General features: G+C 59.4%; 1 protein-coding gene across 2 annotated transcripts; it reads left to right on the top strand.

Moving 5' to 3' along the window:
- The first annotated feature begins 679 nt into the window (after nt 1–679).
- Nucleotides 680–17,701, top strand: HPN (hepsin). 2 transcript variants are annotated; one of them, XM_046681184.1, is made up of 13 exons: nt 680–1,183; nt 1,571–1,779; nt 6,913–7,014; nt 7,100–7,141; nt 12,540–12,669; nt 12,736–12,858; nt 12,996–13,036; nt 13,329–13,494; nt 13,597–13,787; nt 16,409–16,504; nt 16,693–16,835; nt 16,978–17,142; nt 17,355–17,701. In XM_046681184.1, exons 2-13 carry the CDS (start codon nt 1,764–1,766, stop codon nt 17,391–17,393), a joined length of 1,254 nt encoding a protein of 417 aa, XP_046537140.1. In that variant the 5' UTR covers nt 680–1,183; nt 1,571–1,763; the 3' UTR covers nt 17,394–17,701. The 2 variants fall into 2 exon arrangements, with proteins under 2 accessions (XP_046537140.1, XP_046537141.1); XM_046681185.1 differs by having other exon boundaries at nt 681–1,183; nt 1,710–1,779.
- Nucleotides 17,702–18,911: the final 1,210 nt, after the last annotated feature.

Raw genomic sequence — 18,911 nt, 5'->3', positions numbered from 1 at the left:
ATGGAGAGAAGAGCGGCAGGCAGGAGTTTGGGTGTTTGCTGTCTTCCCAGCAGTGCAGGTCTCTCTGCAGAGGTGGCAGCTGCGGAGAGGGAGAGGGAAGGAGAGAGAGGGCTGCGAGTGGAGAGCGGAGGAGAGATGGGGATCCCGGCTGAGCAGCATGGGGCTCTGAGGGGAGGGTGCCTGGGGCAGCTGTGTGGGACAGCCTGTCTGGGGAGCAGCTGTGCTCTGACTCTGGGTGCGTGGCTGTCCACGGGCAGGTGTCTGCTGGTGACCCCAGTGTCTGGGCATCTGTCTGGTCCTGGGGCCTGACGTGCGTCACTCTTGGCTGCCGGTGGGACAGTGTGGGTCTGCCTCCGGACACTTCCGGCCTCTTGGCCTGGGCCTTAGCGCTCAGTGCTGCCTTTTCCGGGCCAGGTCCCCCATCCCCCGTCTGTCCGGGACTTCCCGGCTCCAGAGGTCATTGCTGCAGGCGGCAGAGAGGCTGCCAAAGCAAACCAGCCCCCGTGACTTGTAGGAAGGCAGCTGGGGGAGGGGTGAGGGAGAGGGCTCAGGGCCGGGGCCATGGGAGGGGGCAGAGTTGGGGCAGGAAGGGCCCGCAATTGGGCAGGGCAGGGCTGCCTCGTTCAGGAGCTGGACAGGGGTGCAGGAAAGGGCAGGGGCAGTGGTGGGCCTGGGGCTGGGCAGGGGTGCCGGGAGGGGTAGTGTGGATAAGGACAGAGTTCGGCCTGCGCTGGGGCAGGGTAGGGGCTGGGCAGGGGGCAGGAGAGGTGGCAGGGGCAGCTGGGGCCCTCCCTGAGGTCCCATCCTTCAGTCCTTACACGCAGCCTGTTCTGTCTCCTGGAACCCCTGCCCCTGCTCCCTCCTCCCCTCACACGGCCTCACCTGGGCCCCCTCCAGCCAGAGGCGAGGCAGGTTGCTGGGCCGGCCCAGTCCAGCCCCTGCAAACCCTACCCCTCCAGCCAGGTGGCCTGCGATGCTGCCAATCCCTTCGCCCGGCCCCTGCCCGCCCCTTCCCCGCCTCTGGCCCAGCCTCCTCCTCCTCAGGTGAGGCAGCCAGGCCTAGCAGGCCCCACGCCGCTCCGGCCACCGCTGCTGCGGGGCCACCATGCTCCTGCCCAGGCCTGGAGACTGACCCCAAGGCGGCACCACCTCTCAGCTCCGCCCCCACCTGCCGGACCCCAGGGTAAGGACCAGGGCCCTCAATTACAGTCCCCAGGATGTGGGTCCCCTCACTCCCACCCAATCTAGAGCCCACCTCCCAATCAAGGGGCCCTGGGGGACCTCAAGAGTGGAGTCTCTGACTTCTCTCCAGGGACCTTGGAGCTGTGGCCCTTCTTCAGACTCAGAGATTGGGCCCCAGTCTCCTCCGCCCTCAGACCCAGGAGTCCAGCCCCCAGCCCCTTCTCCCCAGGACCCAGAAATCCAGGCCCCCGGCTCTCTCTTCCCTCGAACCCAGGAGTTCAGACCCTCAGTCCCTGCCTCCCCCAGGCCCAAGCACGGGCACCCCAGTCCTGCAAATCCAGGTGTCTCCTGGCCGCTGGTCAGACACTGACCCCATCCTTGAACCCAGCCCAATCTGCGTCCGTGATCATGGCGTGCTCTGGCCGGGGCCCAGTCCCTGCAGCCTCCCTGGATGGGCGCCTGGGACTGGGGGCACCCGGGCTGGGCTGGCCCCCCCGGGCCCTGCCTCCCCGTTCGTCTCCCCACAGGGCCCGCCCCGGCCCAGGAGGTCAGCCGGGGAATCATTAACAAGAGGCCGTGACATGGCGGAGAAGGAGGGTGAGTCCCCCTTCCCTGATCCCCAACTTTGGCTCTGCCTGCACCCCTCCCTCCATGCTCTCTTCCCCACCCTCCACCCCCTTGGAGCCCCCTCTCTCTCACAGCCCTCCTGGGCCCCTCCCCACCCCCTTCTGAAGCCGCCCCCACCTGTTAACTATTAACCAAATCTGCGGGGCTGCGCCACCCCCTGCCTCCCTGCTGCCCCTTATGACTTTCCTGGCTCCTTGCCTCAGTTTCCCCTCGCCCCCCAGTGAGTTCTCAGCTAACCCTGGGCCTGTCATCTGTGTAGGGCCAAGGTGGGGAGACTAGCTATCATGGTTAAGGATGCAGAGTCGGGAGTCGAATGCACGGGCCTGTGTTTGAATCGGCATCTGCCGCTCTTTTGCTGTGTGACCTTGTGCAAGGGACGTTACTTCTCTGGGCTTTGGTTCCCCCTGAGTCAAGCATGGACCCTAATGCTACCTACCTACCCACGTGAGGTTGTTGGGAGTGTAGAACATACACAAGGCACCAACATGGGGCTTAGCACGTAGGACACATGCCAAGGTCCAGAGCCGTCATGACGGGTTGGCTGCCTGGGGGTCCCAGGGACCCAAGACCCCCAGCGACTCCAGGCATTCCTCCTGCTTCCTCGCATTGTGGGCAGAAGAGCAGAGGGAGGACTTTGGACCTGGCCAGGGTAGATGGAGAGGGAGAGACGGCAGAGAAACCACCCAGCAGGACGGGGAAGCGCCGGCGGAGGGGCTGGCACTCAGGACTCCTGGCGGCTGTGCTGGGGGCTCCAGGCAGCCTGGCTCCCTCCCAGCCTCTCCCACACCTGGGAGCCAGCTGGAGGGGCCCACTGAGGGGCGGCCTTTCCTTCCTCCCTCCCCAGCTGGGGCTGCCTCCCTCTCTTCTTCCTGGAACCAGGCTAGCTGGGTTCGTTCCCAGGCTGTAGCACTTTCTAGCTGTGAGGGCCTGGGCAAGCAGCTCCCCTCTCTGGGCCTCAGTTTCTTCATCTGTAAAATGGAGATGGTCCTGGTGCACCTTGTGGGGTGGCGTGAGGATTTAAATGCCACGTAGGCAGGAGGCGCTGAGCGTGTGAGCTGAAATGACCAGCGTGGACCGCTGGCCTCCTGGGATCTCAGCACAGTTACCAAATCAGCCCTCAAGCCACTCAGCTGTGGCTGAGCGAACCCAGGCTCCCGCGGGCTCGGGAGGAGCCACTGTGCCCTTGCTCAGCAGGTGGCTGGCCGGACCCTGCACCTTCGGGATGACTTCTTCCTCGAGCCGACCGAAGGGAGTCACCAGGGCTGAGGGCTGTGGGTGAATGAATGAGGGAGGAGAAGCCGAGCAGGCCCAGAGGATGGCCAGAGGCAGTCTGGGCACAGAGAGAACCGAGGCAGAGTGGGCGCCAGTGCATCCCCAGGCAGCTCGGCCCAGTCTCGGGGGGGGGGGGGGGTGGTCCAACCCGGACAGATGCTTACTTGATGGTGACCCGGGGTAGGTGGCTGCACCTGTCTGGGCCTCCTTCCCTCCTCTGTAAACTGGGATGATGATAACAATGCCTTCATCATCAACAGTTGCAAGGATTTCAGGAAACCGCAGGAGAGGTGGGACAGGCTGAGTCGGCCTGCTAGGATTCTAGGAGCTGTTGCTGCTGCGGCGGCTGCTGGTTTGAGTCAGTGTTGTGCTGGGGGAGTCTGCCCTAGGCCAGGCGGGGGCCCTGGGACTGGAGGAAGTTCTATCTGAGTTGATACTCAGGATGGGCATGGGCTAGGGAGGGCGTGCCGGGTGGAGGGAAGAGCGTGGCTGAGGTGGGAGGGTGGGGGGTGACGCACTGCCAGTGTGCAGGGGCGCAGAGGCACTCTGGGTGTGTCTGGAGGTGAAGCTGGAAATGGAGCTGGGAGATGAGAGGTGTGCAGGCTGGACCTGGTCTGCTGGGATGGCCGAGAGGTTGGCCAGGCCCTGCAGTGCTGGGTGTCTCCACAAGAGGGTGCTGGAGGTCACGCTGTGTTTCTTCCTCTAATGTGTCTCTGTGTTTTATGGGTTCTGTGGTTTGGCTGCTTTTTGGAAACTCTCTCGGGGGGTCTGGTAATGACTTTGGGGAAGCATGTTCAGCCCCCGAATCGCTAACAGCCATGCTTGTATCCTTAGACTGTCCTGGGGACTCTGGGGGCTCACGGGGGATTCTGGGTAAAGAAGGGACAGGTTGGATTTGGTGTTTAGGAGGATCCCCCAGGCATCCGTGGAGATGCTGGACCGCAGGGAGGACTGAGCCCAGGGGTGGATGGGGCTGGGGGCAGGGAAGCACAGGGGACAGGAGGCACTGGCGAGGCCTGCAGGCCGTGGAGCTGGCAAGCTGTGGGGGAGGGAGGCATCCTGCACATGAGGGACGGTGCTGAGGATGGGGGCCTCTGAGACTGAACCTAGCACCTGGGGAGACATTGAGACCAGATGGGACCTGGGGGGCGTGAAGGACCTAGGGGATTCCAGGGGGAGGCATCTAAGAGGCTGCCGGACCCCTGATCCGGGACTAAGGGGCCGGGACCAGGGCTGGAGACAGAAAAGGGAAACTGAGGCTGTGGAGGTGGGTGAGACAGACTTGGGTGGGAGGAGGCCTGGAGGGCGGGGGCCATGGCCCGCCCTGTGAACTCCAGATTTCAGGCAGTGGGTGGAGGCTCAGGAGACGGGGAAGGGACATCAGGTGCAGGTGGTATCCCAGAAGTCAAACGAGGAGAGCCTTTCCTTCAGGGAGCTGGAGTCGTGCGATGAGGACCAAGACACGGAGCTATCAACCGAGGGCAGTTTTAGAGACAGGAGCCGAAGACGTCCCTTGGGGGGTGTTGGCAGCCGATCGGTGGGGGCAGCAGACCTGTCGTGTGGGAAGAGATGGGTGGCCCCTGGAGGAGCGGGGTCTCGAGGAGAAGTCGGGGCGCTGGCTTGCTGAGCACAGAGGCCTCTCGCTCCTGAGGACTCACGGCGAGGATGCTGTCCCTCTCAGAGTGAGGGCGCCTCCTGTCTCACCAGAGGCACTGGCTTTGGGGTCCCCTGAACCAGAGGGCATGGAAGGCAGTTCTTCCTCTGCCCTGGGAGACGGGTGGTGATGCCTCCCGCCCCAGCAGACGCACCAGAGCCTCCAGGCTGGGCTGAGCAGCCGAGGGGAGCCAGACCTCCCACTGACCTGGAAGGTGGCTGGGGCGGAGCTGGGGTGGGACTGCCGGCCTTTTCTTGTGATGGAGGGTCAGCCAGGGGGGGCTGGGCTGGTCTGGCTCCCTGGGGCCTCTCTGGGGGGATGGACTGCTCTTTAGTGCCTTGATGGGAGCTGCGGGGCTCTCAAGTCCTTGAGACACCCAGACACTGGCCATCCAGGAGGCTCCTGGGCCACTCCCACTCCATTCCGGGTGCTGGCTGGCCTGTGACCACCAGCTGTCCTCCCACGACACAGAGGGGAGAGCTGGGAGCTCCTGCAGCCCTGGGGGGCCCTGCAGATGCCAAGGGCAGTGGAGCGCGTACCAGGCCCGCTGAGGCTTTGAGCAGCCTTATCTCTTTGGGCCCTGGACAATCCCCAGAGAACGGGTTGGCTTTTACTCCCCAGGGGCCCCGTTGAGCTGGGAATGAAATCCCTCTTCTCCTTGGGCCCAGGCCTCCCCAGCCGGCCCAGCCTTGGCCCCCCTGGCCTTCCCCAAGCTTACGCTGTTCTGGCCACGTCAACGGCTTCGCTCGCCCTCTGACAGCCTGTGCTCGTTCTGGCCTCCCTCCTTGCCTGTGCTGCCCCCTCTGCCCACGGTCTTTGCATGGCTGGCCTCGCCCTTCAGGCCCCAGCTCAGAAGTCACTTCTTGGGAGGCTCTCCCTGAGCCCCATGCGGATGCCACCCTGGCCCCGACCTGCGTTATTTTCATAGACTTTGCCACAATCTGGAAGTTACCAAGTTCATTTACTCATTTCCTTATCTACATCCCTACCTTGCCTTACACACCTGAGACCTGTGAGAGCCGCAGCTCATCCGTCTTGTTTGGGGTGTGTCCCCGGAGCCTGGAATGGAGCCAGGTGCACAGCGGATGCGCCGTAAGACCGTGAATGAATAAAGCTCCACTTTACCCATGAGAAAACTGCGGCCCAGAGAGAGGAAGGCCCTTGCCCAGGACCACACAGCTCTAATGATTTTGCAAGCATTATCTCGAACCTGCTGTGTGCCCGGCCTACAGCACAGAGAGGGGTAGGGCGGCTCTGTGGTTATGCACCTGGGCCCCAGGCTCCTGCGCTCAGCCCTGCCTCTTCCTGGCTAAGTTGCCCTGGGCATGCGACTCCATTCTCTGTGCCTCAGTTTCCCCCGTCTGAAAAATAAGACTCATAACTGAGACAGGAGCTGAATGTATTAATGCATCGGGGCAGCATAGACACAGCGCAAGCCTCTGAGCAGAGCTTGGCGATGATGAGGATGATGATTTTTATTATTTAAAAGAACTTTAAAGTATTGCATTTAGGGATGAGTGCTAGGTGGATGCCCATTAAGTAGATGAGGAAGCTGAGGCTCAGAGAGGCGATGCCACCTGCCCAAGGCCCCACCCAACAAGAGGTAAGGCCAGTATTTTTAAGTGAGGCTCACAAATTCCACACTTAGGCCCCCAACCTCCAGAGGCAGATTTGACCTTGGAGCAGGGTCCTGTGGGAGAAGTCTGGTTTGGAGGTTCCCCGGGGACAGAGGGTCTGGAACAGCAGGGAGAAGTGAGGCAGTGAGGAAATGCTGAACAGCAGGGAAGAGAGCTGCCAAGAGGGCGAAGGTCAGGGGTCATAGCCCCCAAGAGGCTTGGAGAAGCCCTGGGAAAGTCGGCAGAAGTGAGAGGTCCAAGAAAAGATGGCACAGTGTGATGAGAGAGATACAGAAGCGTGGTATCACTGGGGAGGAAAGATCCCGTAAGTGCAGGCAGGGAGGGTGGCAGCCATCCCGGCCACACCCCTTCCCAGCTGGAACCCTTAGGGAGCTGGACACCTGGTCGTCCACACTGCGGGGAAGGAAACTGGGCCCAGGCCATGGCAGGCTTAGGCTTTTGCCTAGTCAAGCCTGGGGGGCAGGGCAGAGCTGGCCTCGTGCCGAGACCCTGCTGCGGAGAGAATAGGCCTGGTGGGACCCAGCATGCTGTCTGTTGCAGGTGGCCGGACTGTCCCATGCTGCTCCGGACCCAAGGTGGCAGCTTTCACTGCGGGGACCCTACTGCTCCTGACAGGCATCGGGGCGGCGTCCTGGGCCATTGGTGAGCGTGGCCCCCTGCCCATCTGGCCTCCTGGGGCCCCTGCTGCCCCCCGGCCTGCCCGCCCTCACCTCTGCCTTCTCTGCAGTGACCCTTCTGCTCAGGAGTGATCAGGAGCCGCTGTATCCAGGTGAGCAAGGCCGGCTGGGGCTGTCTGGGGCGTCCTGGAGGCGACTGTGCCTGGGGGCGCTGCTTGGGGCAGGATCCTTTGAAGCGATGAACAGATACAGACATGCTGGTAATAGCGCACGCGCTTGCATCAAGCTGCCCACTCTGGCCCAGGCGTTGTTCTAAGCTCTTCACTTGTCTCACCTGGTGTTTTTCACACTCTATGCGTGTTCCCCGTTATTGCGTCATGAAATTAGGGAGTTGAAAACCACATTTTTAAAAGTATGAAATAGATTAGAAAATGTCAGAGTGCCTCTCGCTCTGTGAGTAAAAGCTTTGTTAAGCTTTGCTTCTGTTTGATGAGGGTGGCAGTCTTATTCTCTCCATTTTACACATGGGGAAACTGAGGCTCAGAGCAATGTGATGGTTTGCCCCAGAGAACAGAAGTTCAGGGCTACGTGATAATGTAAAAATGTGTTACTTACTGTGGGGCGTGGTCAAACAGGTTTGAGAGGTGCTGTGTGAACTCGGCGAAACTTCTAGCTCTCCTGGGGGGGTAGCTGCTATTATTACCCCCATTTACAGATGTGGAAAGTGAGAACAGGCAGCTGGGAAACGCTGGGGCTGGGAGCAGCTCTTAGCCTTGCCTGGTGGGGATGTGTCTGCAGGCAGGTGGAATGAGTGACCACACTAGTAAAAAGGTGCAGAAACGAACTGTGGAATGAATGAATGAATCTTCCCAAATTCAAGCTCCCAGCTGCCGTTCTGCGGCCCGGGGCAGCAGGAGGAAAGGGGAACTTGGGTGATGGAATGGATTTTGCACTCCCACAAGCCTCATCAATTCCGTAAAGGATTGGGCTCACCTTAGAAGAAAGGGAAGTGTGGACGAGGAAAGCTGCCCTCAGTGTCAGCCCTCGTGGGCGCACTGAGAGAGCGTTTCCACGTGCCGGGCACATCAGTTCATTCAGTCCTCCCACCAGCCCATTTCAGGAGGGGAACACTGAGGCGCCACAGGCCAAGGGACTGACCGCAGGTCACAGAGCCATGCGTGGCAGGTCTGGGATCTGAACCCAGCGGCATGGATCCAGCCCTTGTGTAGAGCTGCCACACTGTTGTTTCTCAAGAAAAAGTCAAGAGAGTTGCCATAGTGATGGCTAACGTGTGCCAGGCCCTGTCCGTAGCCTTTGCGCAGTGGCCCTGGGAAGCTGGGGCTGTTGTCATCACCCCACTTTGCAGCTGCAGGAAGCTGAGCCCAGTGGAGGGAGCTGACTTGCCTGAGACCACGTGTGGAGTAAGTGGCGGGGCAGAGGGCTCACGCCCGCCGGCAGCCATTCCGGGGCTCCCCACTGCCTCTGGGCTGAAGTTGCAGCCCCTGGTGGGCTCCGCGGCTCCCAGGCTGTGGGCCCCCCTCTGCGCCCACCTCATGCTGGCTCCCGGCGCCCTCCAGGCTCCAGCTCATGGACCCTCTCATGCCCTGAGGGACCCTCCTGGCTCGCAGCCTTTGCTCTTGCCTGTTGGCACTCCCGCCCCAGGCAGGATGCGGTTCTGCACGTCCTTGCTGAGCCTGAGGCCTGTCCTGCCCTCCGAGTTGCAGCATCCTCTTCTGAAGCTGGGTGGGACTTGGAGGAGATGCCCTCAGCCAGCTCCTGAAACCTTGGCTTTCGTGTCTCACCCTTCGGGCTCTAACTTTCCTGAGCAAGGCCTTCCTGTTCCCCAGACTCGGTGCTCCCTCCCACACCCTGTCGCTGGCGTCCCTGAACCCCTACCGCTTCCCCAACTCGGGGAAGCTCCACTCTACTCTGACTGCATCTGTCTCTCCCTGATGCGTGAATTTCCCAGGGGCACCGCCCCAGACAGTGTCTGTGGCGTAGTAAGTGCTCAGGACTCTGTGCTTAAGGAAGAAGCAGGAAGACAAATCCGGGCATGACGTAACTTGTCCCCAGCCTCCAGTGGGACAGTAATGAACCCACGATTCCCACTAGCTCTCGCCGACCCTGGCGCCCTTCCCCTCAGTTACACGTGGGTTTTTCCAAAACGTTGGGAAATTACAAAACAAACAACAGCAACCACAAAACTATATCCCCACCTCATTTCTCGGGGATTTTCACACCTCTAAATATATCAGATGATTTGGTAAGCAAACAAGGTGACCCAGAGCACTCTTCTTGCATTGCTTAAAATAATGCAAACAAGAATAAAGAGTTTAAAAGCGAGGAGCAATGGCACAGAATGTGGCTTTAAAAGTAATTGGAGGGGGCATTTGACATCCCCTCCCCCTGCCACCTCCCCCAACATACATCCACAGAGTGATCGTTTTTTCCTAAGACCTCACACTTTCTGGAAGTCATATTTCTGGAGCCCTTCTTTAGAAGTCATTTTTTTTTTCTTTTGAGGAAGATTAGCCCTGAGCTAACTATTGCCAACCCTCCTCTTTTTGCTGAGGAAGCTGGCCCTGAGCTAACATCCATGCCCATCTTCCTCTCCTTTATACGTGGGACGCCTACCACAGCATGGCTTTTGCCAAGCAGTGCCATGTCCGCACCCGGGATCCAAACCGGTGTACCCCGGGCTGCCGAAGCGGGACGTGCGAACTTAACCACTGCGCCACCGGGCCGGCCCCAGAAGTAGTTTTAAAATAAGAATTCATCCCCACCCCTAGGTGGAATTTCAAACCTGGGTCTTGGTCTTGGGACTCAGGCAGTGGTAGGGACCACCCAGGAGAGGTGCCAGGCATCCCCTGCCCCACCCTGGAGCAGGAGGCCATAGTTACGACAGGCCAGCCAGGAAGCTCTTAGTCTGGGCCGTGGGTGGGTGTGTTCAGGCTGGGGACGGGGAAGGGGCAGGGCGTGTGCAGGTCGGGGGACCTGGGCTCTGAGCCCTATGCTCCTGGGCAAGTAACGCTCTCCAGGCTCGGTTCCCCATCTGCAAGATGGGCGTCGAGATGGCCTCCACTCCCCAGGGTGGCTGTGGGATTCTAAGAAGGACCCTCCAGATACGACACATAGTCGAGGCCAGCCCACTGCCGTCCCCAGGGAACACAGCCAGAGTTTTATGATAGCGCTGGTGTTTTTAACCCCCAGGAGGGAATGTGCCTTGAGAGGCTGTCTAGGGCGACGCTGAAAGCTTGGGGTTTGGAGTCACTCGGGCCTGATCCTCTCTCGCTGCCTCTGACTCCCTTGGTGATGCTGGGCAAGTCACCCCACTGCTCCAAGCTTCAGCTTCCCCATATGGAAATGGAATAACCTCTGTGGCCTCGGGGTGGTGGGCCCCGTCTTGGTTGATGGCGGGACAGGGAGAGCATGCAGCACGGCACTCGGCACACAGTAGGTCCTCAGCAGGCCAGGTTCTCCCTGGCAGCCTTGCCTCCCCTTGTCCAGATCTGCAGGGCGGCAGGAAGACCTCTCAGCTTGGGTGTGGCCTCGCCGGGTCCTTGCTAAGAGGATGCAAAAGCGAGTTTGCAGCAGACGCAGTTTTCTGGAATGTGCTCTCGGAACACCAGCCATGCAGGAGGCTCAGGAGAAAAGGACTCAGGAGTTCACAGCTGACCTTTCCCCAGGCCCGCTCCCTCCCTGCCTTGCCTATCCTGGTCAGTGTCAGGCCCGTCCTTCTAGTGGCTCCAGTCAAACACCTCGGATTGTCCTTGGCCCCTCTCTTTCCCTCACACGCACATCCAGTCTCTCCGCAAACCCTGTGGGCTCCACCCACAGCATCTATCCAGAATCTAAACTCTTCTCCCCACTGCCCCACCCTGGCCCGGCCTCCATCCTCTGCCTCCTGGACCATCACAGCAGCCCCCGCCCTGTCTCCCTGCTCCGTCCCCGCCCCCTGCAGTCTGCTCCCCACGGCAGCCAGGAGCCGCCTGCGAACCTGAGTCAGGTCAGGGCCCTCCGGGCTCAGAGCCTCCCCTGGCTGCACTCACGCGGGGTAAAAGCCAAGTCCTCGTGTTCTGGTCTGTCTCCCGCCTCATGTCCGCTCACTGCCTCTGCTCCAGGCTCCTTGCTGTTCCTCAAACACCGCCTCCAGCCTTGGGATCTCTGCGGTTCTCTTGGCCTAGTTGTATGCTCCCTCCCATGTCTTCACGACTCTCTTTCTCACCTCCTTCAGATCTTTGTTTGGGTACCACCTTCTCGGGGAGGCTGTCGCTGCCCCCGTCAAGCCTGATTTCTCTCCCGGCCCCTTCTTCTCTTGTGACACGCCATATACTTTGCTTTGTCCTGGTCAATCTCCGTCTCACCTGTCGGCCCTCGAGCTCCACAGGGCGGAGGGTTTGTCTGACTCGTTCATTGCCCAGGATAGAGCCGGGCGTGTACAGAGTGTCTGGTAAATGAAATAATACACCTAAGGGCCGTGGCCAGCTGTGAACGAGGCTTGTCTGTCTGTCCGTCCGGCCAGGTGTGGGGAGCAGCCTAGGGGGAGCTGAGGGGAGGGTTGGCTCTCCACACGCCTAGCCCTAGGCAGGAGGGATCCCCCGTAGGCTCTCTCCAGCCCTCCTGTACATCTCTGCCCCGCCCCTGCTCAGTTTGGGATGTTGTGTTTGCTTGGGTGACTTTGTTATTGTTGTCTGTTTCCCCAGTTCTCAGACTTTGGCTTGGTGAGGGCATAGCCCAGGACTGTCTTGGTCATCTTTGTGTCCCCAGCATCACCCCACACCAGGGTGGGACTGGGCATGGAGTACGCGTCTATTTAATGCTTGTTGAATGAATGAATGAATGAAAAGTGCATCCTCTGTTTGGAGAATTATCATGCACTTTCCTCCTATATTCAAGGCTCTGACAAGTCCTGCGGAAAACATAGCATTCTTTCCTTTTTTTGTTTTTTTTTTTAAAGATTATAGGATATCTATTTAAATATTTTGGCAATCTGATGTATTAGTCAAGGGTCTTCAGGCTGCAAAAGACAAAAGGAAAAAAATAAAGAAACTGGCTAAACAAAATGGGACGTGATTAACTTACATAATCAGATTCTAGGGGTTCTTCAAGCCTGACTCCACGAATGGGCTTTAAAAATGTTACCAGAAGTCTCCTGGCTTTTCTCCATGTTGGCTTATATTTCCCTCACGGGGGCAAAGATGGGCCCTGGCAGATCCAGCCTCCCACGCCATTCTCTTGGGAGCTGGGTTAAAACCGTTTCCCTCTTCCCAAATGTCCCAGCAAAGTTCCAGACTTACATGAGCAACCAGCTTAGGAAGCCCAGGGGCGAGTGGAAGTCCCCTGGCTCCCATGGGGCCAGCCAAAGTCCCAGGGCTGCCATTCAAGGGTCCACTGAGTCACGCACGTGCCCTTGCAGGTGCGATCACAGATGTGGGGACATGGGGTGCTCCAATCGGCCTGCAGGGACTCAGGCCCAGAGCCCCAGGCTGGAGAGCTGACCTGGAGGGGCTGGGGTGGGTGTGACCCGGCTGCGGTCCTGTTGTCCTGCAGTGCAGGTCAGCCCGGCGGACGCACGGCTCACGGTGTTTGATGAGACGGAAGGGACCTGGCGGCTGCTCTGCTCCTCGCGCTCCAACGCCAGGGTGGCAGGCCTCAGCTGCGAGGAGATGGGCTTCCTCAGGTACCGGGGTGCCCCGGGGGGGCGCAGGGGGGGTGGGAGGACAGGCCTGACCCCTGCCCCGCCCAGGGCGCTGGAGCACTCGGAGCTGGACGTGCGGACGGCGGGCGCCAACGGCACGTCGGGCTTCTTCTGCGTGGACGAGGGGAGGCTGCCCCATGCCCGGAGGCTGCTCGAGGTCATCTCCGTGTGGTGAGGAGGGCAGCCGGAGGGGGGCATATCCCGGGCCGCCAAGCCGCACCCTGCCTGCTGCCCTCGTTTTCCCTTTATCCGTCTTAACTGGTCCCACTTTTTGTTTCTCTGCATCTCCATCACTGTCTCCCTCGCAGTGACTGTCCCAGAGGCCATTTCCTGACTGCTCTCTGCCAAGGTGAGGCCCCGACACTCAGAACCTCCTCCTTAGACCCCCCAGGGCAAGACCACATCCCATCAGATGCCCCCAGGCAGGCCATATCCTCTAGATCCTATAAGGAGGGGCCTGTGTCATCCCAGACTCCCCAGGGCGGAGCCCTGTCCCCAGAGGTCCCCAAGGATGGGCCTACGTTCCCTCAGATCCCTCAGGCCAGGGTCGTGTCCTCTCACACTTCCCAGATTGGGGTGTGTCCTCGCAGACCCCCGGGGGTCCCGGCATCCCCCACTGCCCCTGACGCCCCCTCCCACAGACTGTGGCCACAGGAAGCTGCCCGTAGACCGCATCGTGGGAGGCCAGGACACCAGCCTGGGCCGGTGGCCATGGCAAGTCAGTCTCCGCTACGACGGAGCGCACCTCTGTGGGGGGTCCCTGCTCTCCAAAGACTGGGTGCTGACAGCTGCCCACTGCTTCCCTGAGTGAGTGTCCCCCACGGCGCTGAGGGGGGCGGTGGCGGAGCGGCGAGGTGCGGGAGGCTGCGCCCAGGCAGACTGCCACCCTCCCGTCCTGTCCCCTGCTAGGCGGAACCGCGTCCTGTCCCGCTGGCGAGTGTTTGCAGGCGCCGTGGCCCAGGCCTCGCCCCACGGCCTGCAGCTGGGGATGCAGGCGGTGGTCTACCACGGGGCCTACCTCCCCTTTCGAGACCCCAGCAGCGAGGAGAACAGCAACGATATCGCCCTGGTCCGCCTCTCCAGCTCCCTGCCCCTCACAGGTGAGTCTGCGTCTTGGCCTGGGGACCCCAGAGGCTGGGAGGACGGAGGAGGGCACCGGGGGCTTAGACGCCGTGGGGAGAAAGAAGATGGTCTTGCGGGGCGTGAGCTGGGCAGCCGCTTCGGAAAACCATCTGACGGGTCCTCAACAAGGTGAGCGTGGAGCTCCCCCTGGACCCAGAAACTCCAGTCCTGGGGTGCGCGCCCAAAGTAGTGAAGACACGTATCCACACAAAAACTTATACTAGTGTTCACAGCAGCTTTATCCCGGTAGTCAGAGACGGAAACCGCCTGGTGTCCATCATCTGACACACGATGAACACGCTGTGGTTGATCCACACGATAGAGTAATATTTGGGCCTAAAAAGGAATGAATTCTGATTCGTGATACACAATGGATGACCCTTGAAAACACTGTGCTGAGTGAAAGAAGCCACAATCTAGATGGTTCCATGGATATGAAATGTCCAGAGTAAGCAAATCTGTAGAGACAGGAAGTAGACTGTGGCTGCCAGGGGCTGGGTGGCATGGGGTCAGGTGTGATGGGGAGGTTGGGAGGTGAGAGGAAAGCATACAGGGTTTCTATTTGGGGTGACAAGAATGTTCTAGAAAGGACTGTGGTGGTGGCCACCCCTTCCTATGGCCAGACATGCTCCTTAGCTATTATCTGTGAACCCACTAAAAACCATGGACTTGCAGAATTTAAGTGGGTGGATGGTAGGTATGTGAACTATATCTCAAAAAATCTGTTACAAAAAAAAAAGGTAATTTGGGGCCAGCCAAGTGGTGCAGCAGTTAAGTTCTCATGTTCCGCTTGGGCGGCCTGGGGTTCACCAGTTCAGATCCTGGGTACGGACATGGCACCGCTTGGTAAGCCATGCTGTGGCAGGTGTCCCACATATAAAGTAGAGGAAGATGGGCACGGATGTTAGCTCAGGGCCAGTCTTCCTCAGCAAAAAGAGGAGGATTGGCAGCAGATGTTAGCTCAGGGCTAATCTTCCTCAAAAAAAAAAAAGTAATGAAAAATATTTTTAAACCTATGAAGGAATCTGAGGAAGCTGGGGGGCTCCCTCTGAACTCTCCACAAGAAAGACTCACTTGGGGGCCGATGTGCCTTTAACATTTCTCCAACGCACGACTTTTGGGTCAAAAGCAGGCCACAGTGTCATAATAATAATCAAAATAGTGGTGATGATGATGATAACCAAGTCGGAATGGTGACGGTGGTGAAATCATACAATAAGTGATTCCCACAGTGGTGAGGTGGCGCGCACCAGCGCCTGTGCTGTTCCCGGCGGTCCCCCGCGTGCGCTCCGTGGTCGTCAGCAGCCTGGGGGGGTGGCCCTCCTGTAGTCCTGTTTTCCCCCACAGGGAGAGGTCCCAACACAGAGAAGGCCAATGTGCCCCAAATTCCCGCAAGTGGCAAAGACGTGAGCCCCCGCGCCTGGCGCTGGAAGCTGCCTGTCACCCCAGGCTGTGCCACCTGGGAAGTCAGGACCATCCTGTGGTTGGCATTATACTTATTTTTATGGTTATTTTCTTTTTAATGATCCGTGAGACTGGTTTTCCGCTTAAGGGAGCCATACACCTTTTTCTTGAAAACAAAACAAACCCTTTTCTTTAGCGAAAAGAGCGAGGGGGTTAAAGACATTGAATAAGGAAGAGTCCATGGAAACACAGGTGGGTGGGGTGGGAGGGTTGGATCCGAGACACAGGGCCGAGGGGGTCACCACGGGCTTTGGGGCCAGATTCACGTCCTTGCCAGCTGTGTGATCTTGGGTGTGCGACTTTGCCTCTCCATGCCTCAGTTTCCCTCATCTGTTAAGTGACTTCCTACAGTTAGTGAGATGAGCAAAAGGGTGAATCTGAGTAAAGAGTTTAGAGCGGCACCAGCACACAGTGAGACTCTGTTACTGTCAGTGGTCATGGCCATTGTTGTTTCCTATTATTACCAGATATGTGAGCACTTCCTGTCTGCCAGGCGTGGTGCTTAGAGCTTCACCAGTTTCCCACGACAGCCGCTGGGGGAGACGCTTCTTCTTCCCATTTTGCACCTGAGAGCCCTGAGGCTCAGGCAGTAAAGTCAGCAGCAGGCAGCAGGCAGGGCTGCCAGGATCCCTTGTGTGGGTTGTGCACTGCACAAGGGTGGCACGTCTCAGAGGTGCTTTCTCTCTGTGGTCGGTGTCGACTGTGTATTTATGATGGTGGTTTCTGGCAGCTGGAAGTCAAGTATCTCAAGATAGGGCGACTCTTTCCATTTCTCCTTAAGGCACCTCTAGGCGGGCGCGGCCCTGTGAGCCATGGGTAAGGACTCAAGCTTGTGAGCTGGGCCAACCCAGGGTCAGATTCTGACTCTGCCATTGACTTGTTATGGGGCTTTGGACAAGTGACTGGGCCTCATCTCCGCCCTATGTAAAATGGGCTAATCGTAGCCCGCCCCCCTGGGCTGATGGAGATGAGAGGAACTGACACAGGGAGCACCTGTGAGCTCAGTCGCCGGCAGCGTCTGCTGTGGTTGTTACGAAGAGCAGAGGAAAGGAGAGCCGGGGCGCTGGGGGCAGCTGGACAGAGGTTTGTCCTGGGGCCGCCGGCAGGGGCTGGACCAGCGTGGTGTCTCTCACAGAATACATCCAGCCCGTGTGCCTCCCGGCTGCCGGCCAGGCCCTGGTGGATGGCAAGATCTGCACGGTGACTGGCTGGGGCAACACGCAGTACTACGGTGAGTCCTGCCCCCCGGGACGCCACCAGAGGGAGACGCTGAGCCGGGCTGGGATGGGCAGTCTGGCTGGTGGAATGAATGCCTCTTGGCCCTGGGGCGTGGGGACACCAAGGAGCCCAGGGTGGGTGTGGGAGGGAGAGGGGGTGCGTGCTCCCCAGCTTCGGCCAGCCTTGCCCCCACACCCCCAGGCCAACAGGCTGGGGTGCTCCAGGAGGCCCGAGTGCCCATCATCAGCAATGATGTCTGCAACGGCCCCGACTTCTACGGGAACCAGATCAGGCCCAAGATGTTCTGCGCCGGCTACCCCGAGGGTGGCATTGACGCCTGTCAGGTGAGGGACCGTGTGGGGCAGCCCCGGCCCTGCCGCCCCGGGGATGGAGACCCAGGCAGTGGGCGGCCGGCTCCCTGTCTTGGCCCATGGCCGTCCGCCAGGGCCTCCTGGCCAGCCGTCTCGGCCTCCCCTCCCCCGCCAGGGCGACAGTGGTGGCCCCTTCGTGTGTGAGGACAGCATCTCTCGGACGCCACGTTGGCGGCTGTGCGGCATCGTGAGCTGGGGCACTGGCTGTGCCCTGGCCCAGAAGCCAGGCGTCTACACCAAAGTCAGTGACTTCCGAGAGTGGATCTTCCAGGCCATCAAGGTGAAAGTTGGGCTCGGGTGGGAGCCAGACGGGGGCAGTGTCGGGGACTCTCCTGGGGAAAGGCAGGCAGGGGCGTTCTGGAAACCGACGCTCGGGCCTAGAAGAGGGCGCCCCGGGAGCAGATGGATTTCAGAGGGCTTCTTGGTGGAGGGGAGTTGCGGGGCCCGGGGAGGCCTCTCAGACCTTGGAAGCCCCCAGTTGTCTTTCCCCAGACTCACTCCGAAGCCAGCGGCATGGTGACCCAGCTCTGACCCGTGGCTTCTCCTCGCTGTGCGTGCCTCCAGGGCCCGAATTGATCTAGGTGGCTCCAGCCCCACATGGTGGGGTCCACCCCGGGCCTGGGATGGAACATTATTCTTCTTGGGCCCAGCCCACAGGCCCAAGGATACCCTCCCTCCGGGGTCCTCTTGTCCATAGTGGCGGGCCCACTCAGCCCTGGGGCCACCCGAGCCTCACCCTCCTGACCCCCATGTAAATATTTTTCCACCATCTGGGGATCCCCATCTCGGTGCCCCTGATGACAGGATGCTCTTTAAATAATAAAAATGGTTTTGATTAATGTGGTCTCTGAATTTGTAAACGTAAGCAGCAATGAGGACATTTTGGGGGGAGGGAAGAGAAGAATTAGGGCCTGGCACAAATCAGGCAGGTGGCAGGATCCCTCGATTCCCACTGGCTTAAGAGAAGAGGTTTTAATTGGTTCACTTAACTGGAAATGCCCTGGAATATCGGCTTCAGGTACTGCTGGATCCAGCTGCTCAAATATTTTTCATCAGGACTGTGCCTCATTTCCTCTTTCAAATCTACTTTTCGCTGTGTCAGCTGCAATTCCAAGCAGCCTCTCCTACAACCAGAGACAGAGATGTCCCCTTCCCCACACCCTAGGCATATACGCCATGGACCATTTAGCAGCCCCAGTGAAAAGGGAATGCTTCTTTCTCAATAGCTACGGCAAAAGAAGTCCCAGGCCTAGCTCTCCTTGGACAGATTTGGGTCATGTGCTCCTGTCTCATCAAATCACCATGCACCTGATGCCTGGAGTTTGTGGAGAGGGGTGGTGAGACCCTCAAAGACCACATGACTTTGGGGGGTTCCCCAAAGGGAAATGTGGTACTGTTGCCAGAAAAAATGGACATAGATGGGCAGTGAGAAGAAAAGACACCCACCTTGGGCCAACACAGGAAACAAGGCCCTGTGGGATGGAGACAGTGGCCCCAGGCCCTGTGAGCACAGCCTGAGACCCCCACCTCTGCCTCCATTTGGGCCCCACTCTTTCCCAGAGCATCCTCAGATCTTGTGGGGGCTCCGATGGCCACCAGGGGGCGCTGCTGCCCCTAAACTGGGAGAAACGCAGGTGTTTCCTGTCCAGCCTCCACCACGTGTTGCTGAAAACCAGATGGTCTTCGGGAAAACGCTCCCTGGGTGCCCCTTTCCCCTGCGTTCCTGTGATAAAAGTTGTAATGTGTCGCCCACCAACCACAAGCCCCCAGGCGATTTCCTAAAACATAAACAGACATAGGACAGCGCCTCTGACTATCTGTTTGGGAAAGGCGCCCACCACCGTCCCTGGACATGGCACCCTTAGCACAGTTGATCCCTTCCTTGGCCTCGTCTGAGTCAGGAGCACCCTGCCCCACGTCTCGTTTGCAGGGCGCCACGCAGTTTTTCCAAAGGCCTGCGCGTGGCTGCGCTGTCCTAGCCATCCCCCCGAGATCTAACTGCAGGCTTGACTCATGCCTTGCTTTGTTAGAAGTGTTCTGAGTGACGGG

Source organism: Equus quagga, chromosome 13, assembly GCF_021613505.1.
Source record: "Equus quagga isolate Etosha38 chromosome 13, UCLA_HA_Equagga_1.0, whole genome shotgun sequence".
Taxonomy (NCBI): domain Eukaryota; kingdom Metazoa; phylum Chordata; class Mammalia; order Perissodactyla; family Equidae; genus Equus; species Equus quagga.
Note: the sequence above shows the minus strand (reverse complement) of the source record. Positions and strands in the feature narration are given on the sequence as shown.

What these genes read in the sequence shown, in the direction of transcription:
- HPN (XM_046681184.1), top strand. An exon ending in GGCGGCGTCCTGGGCCATTG is followed by an intron (nt 7,015 to 7,099) that starts GTGAGCGTGGCC and finishes CCTTCTCTGCAG; the next exon opens with TGACCCTTCTGCTCAGGAGT. An exon ending in TCAGGAGCCGCTGTATCCAG is followed by an intron (nt 7,142 to 12,539) that starts GTGAGCAAGGCC and finishes GTTGTCCTGCAG; the next exon opens with TGCAGGTCAGCCCGGCGGAC.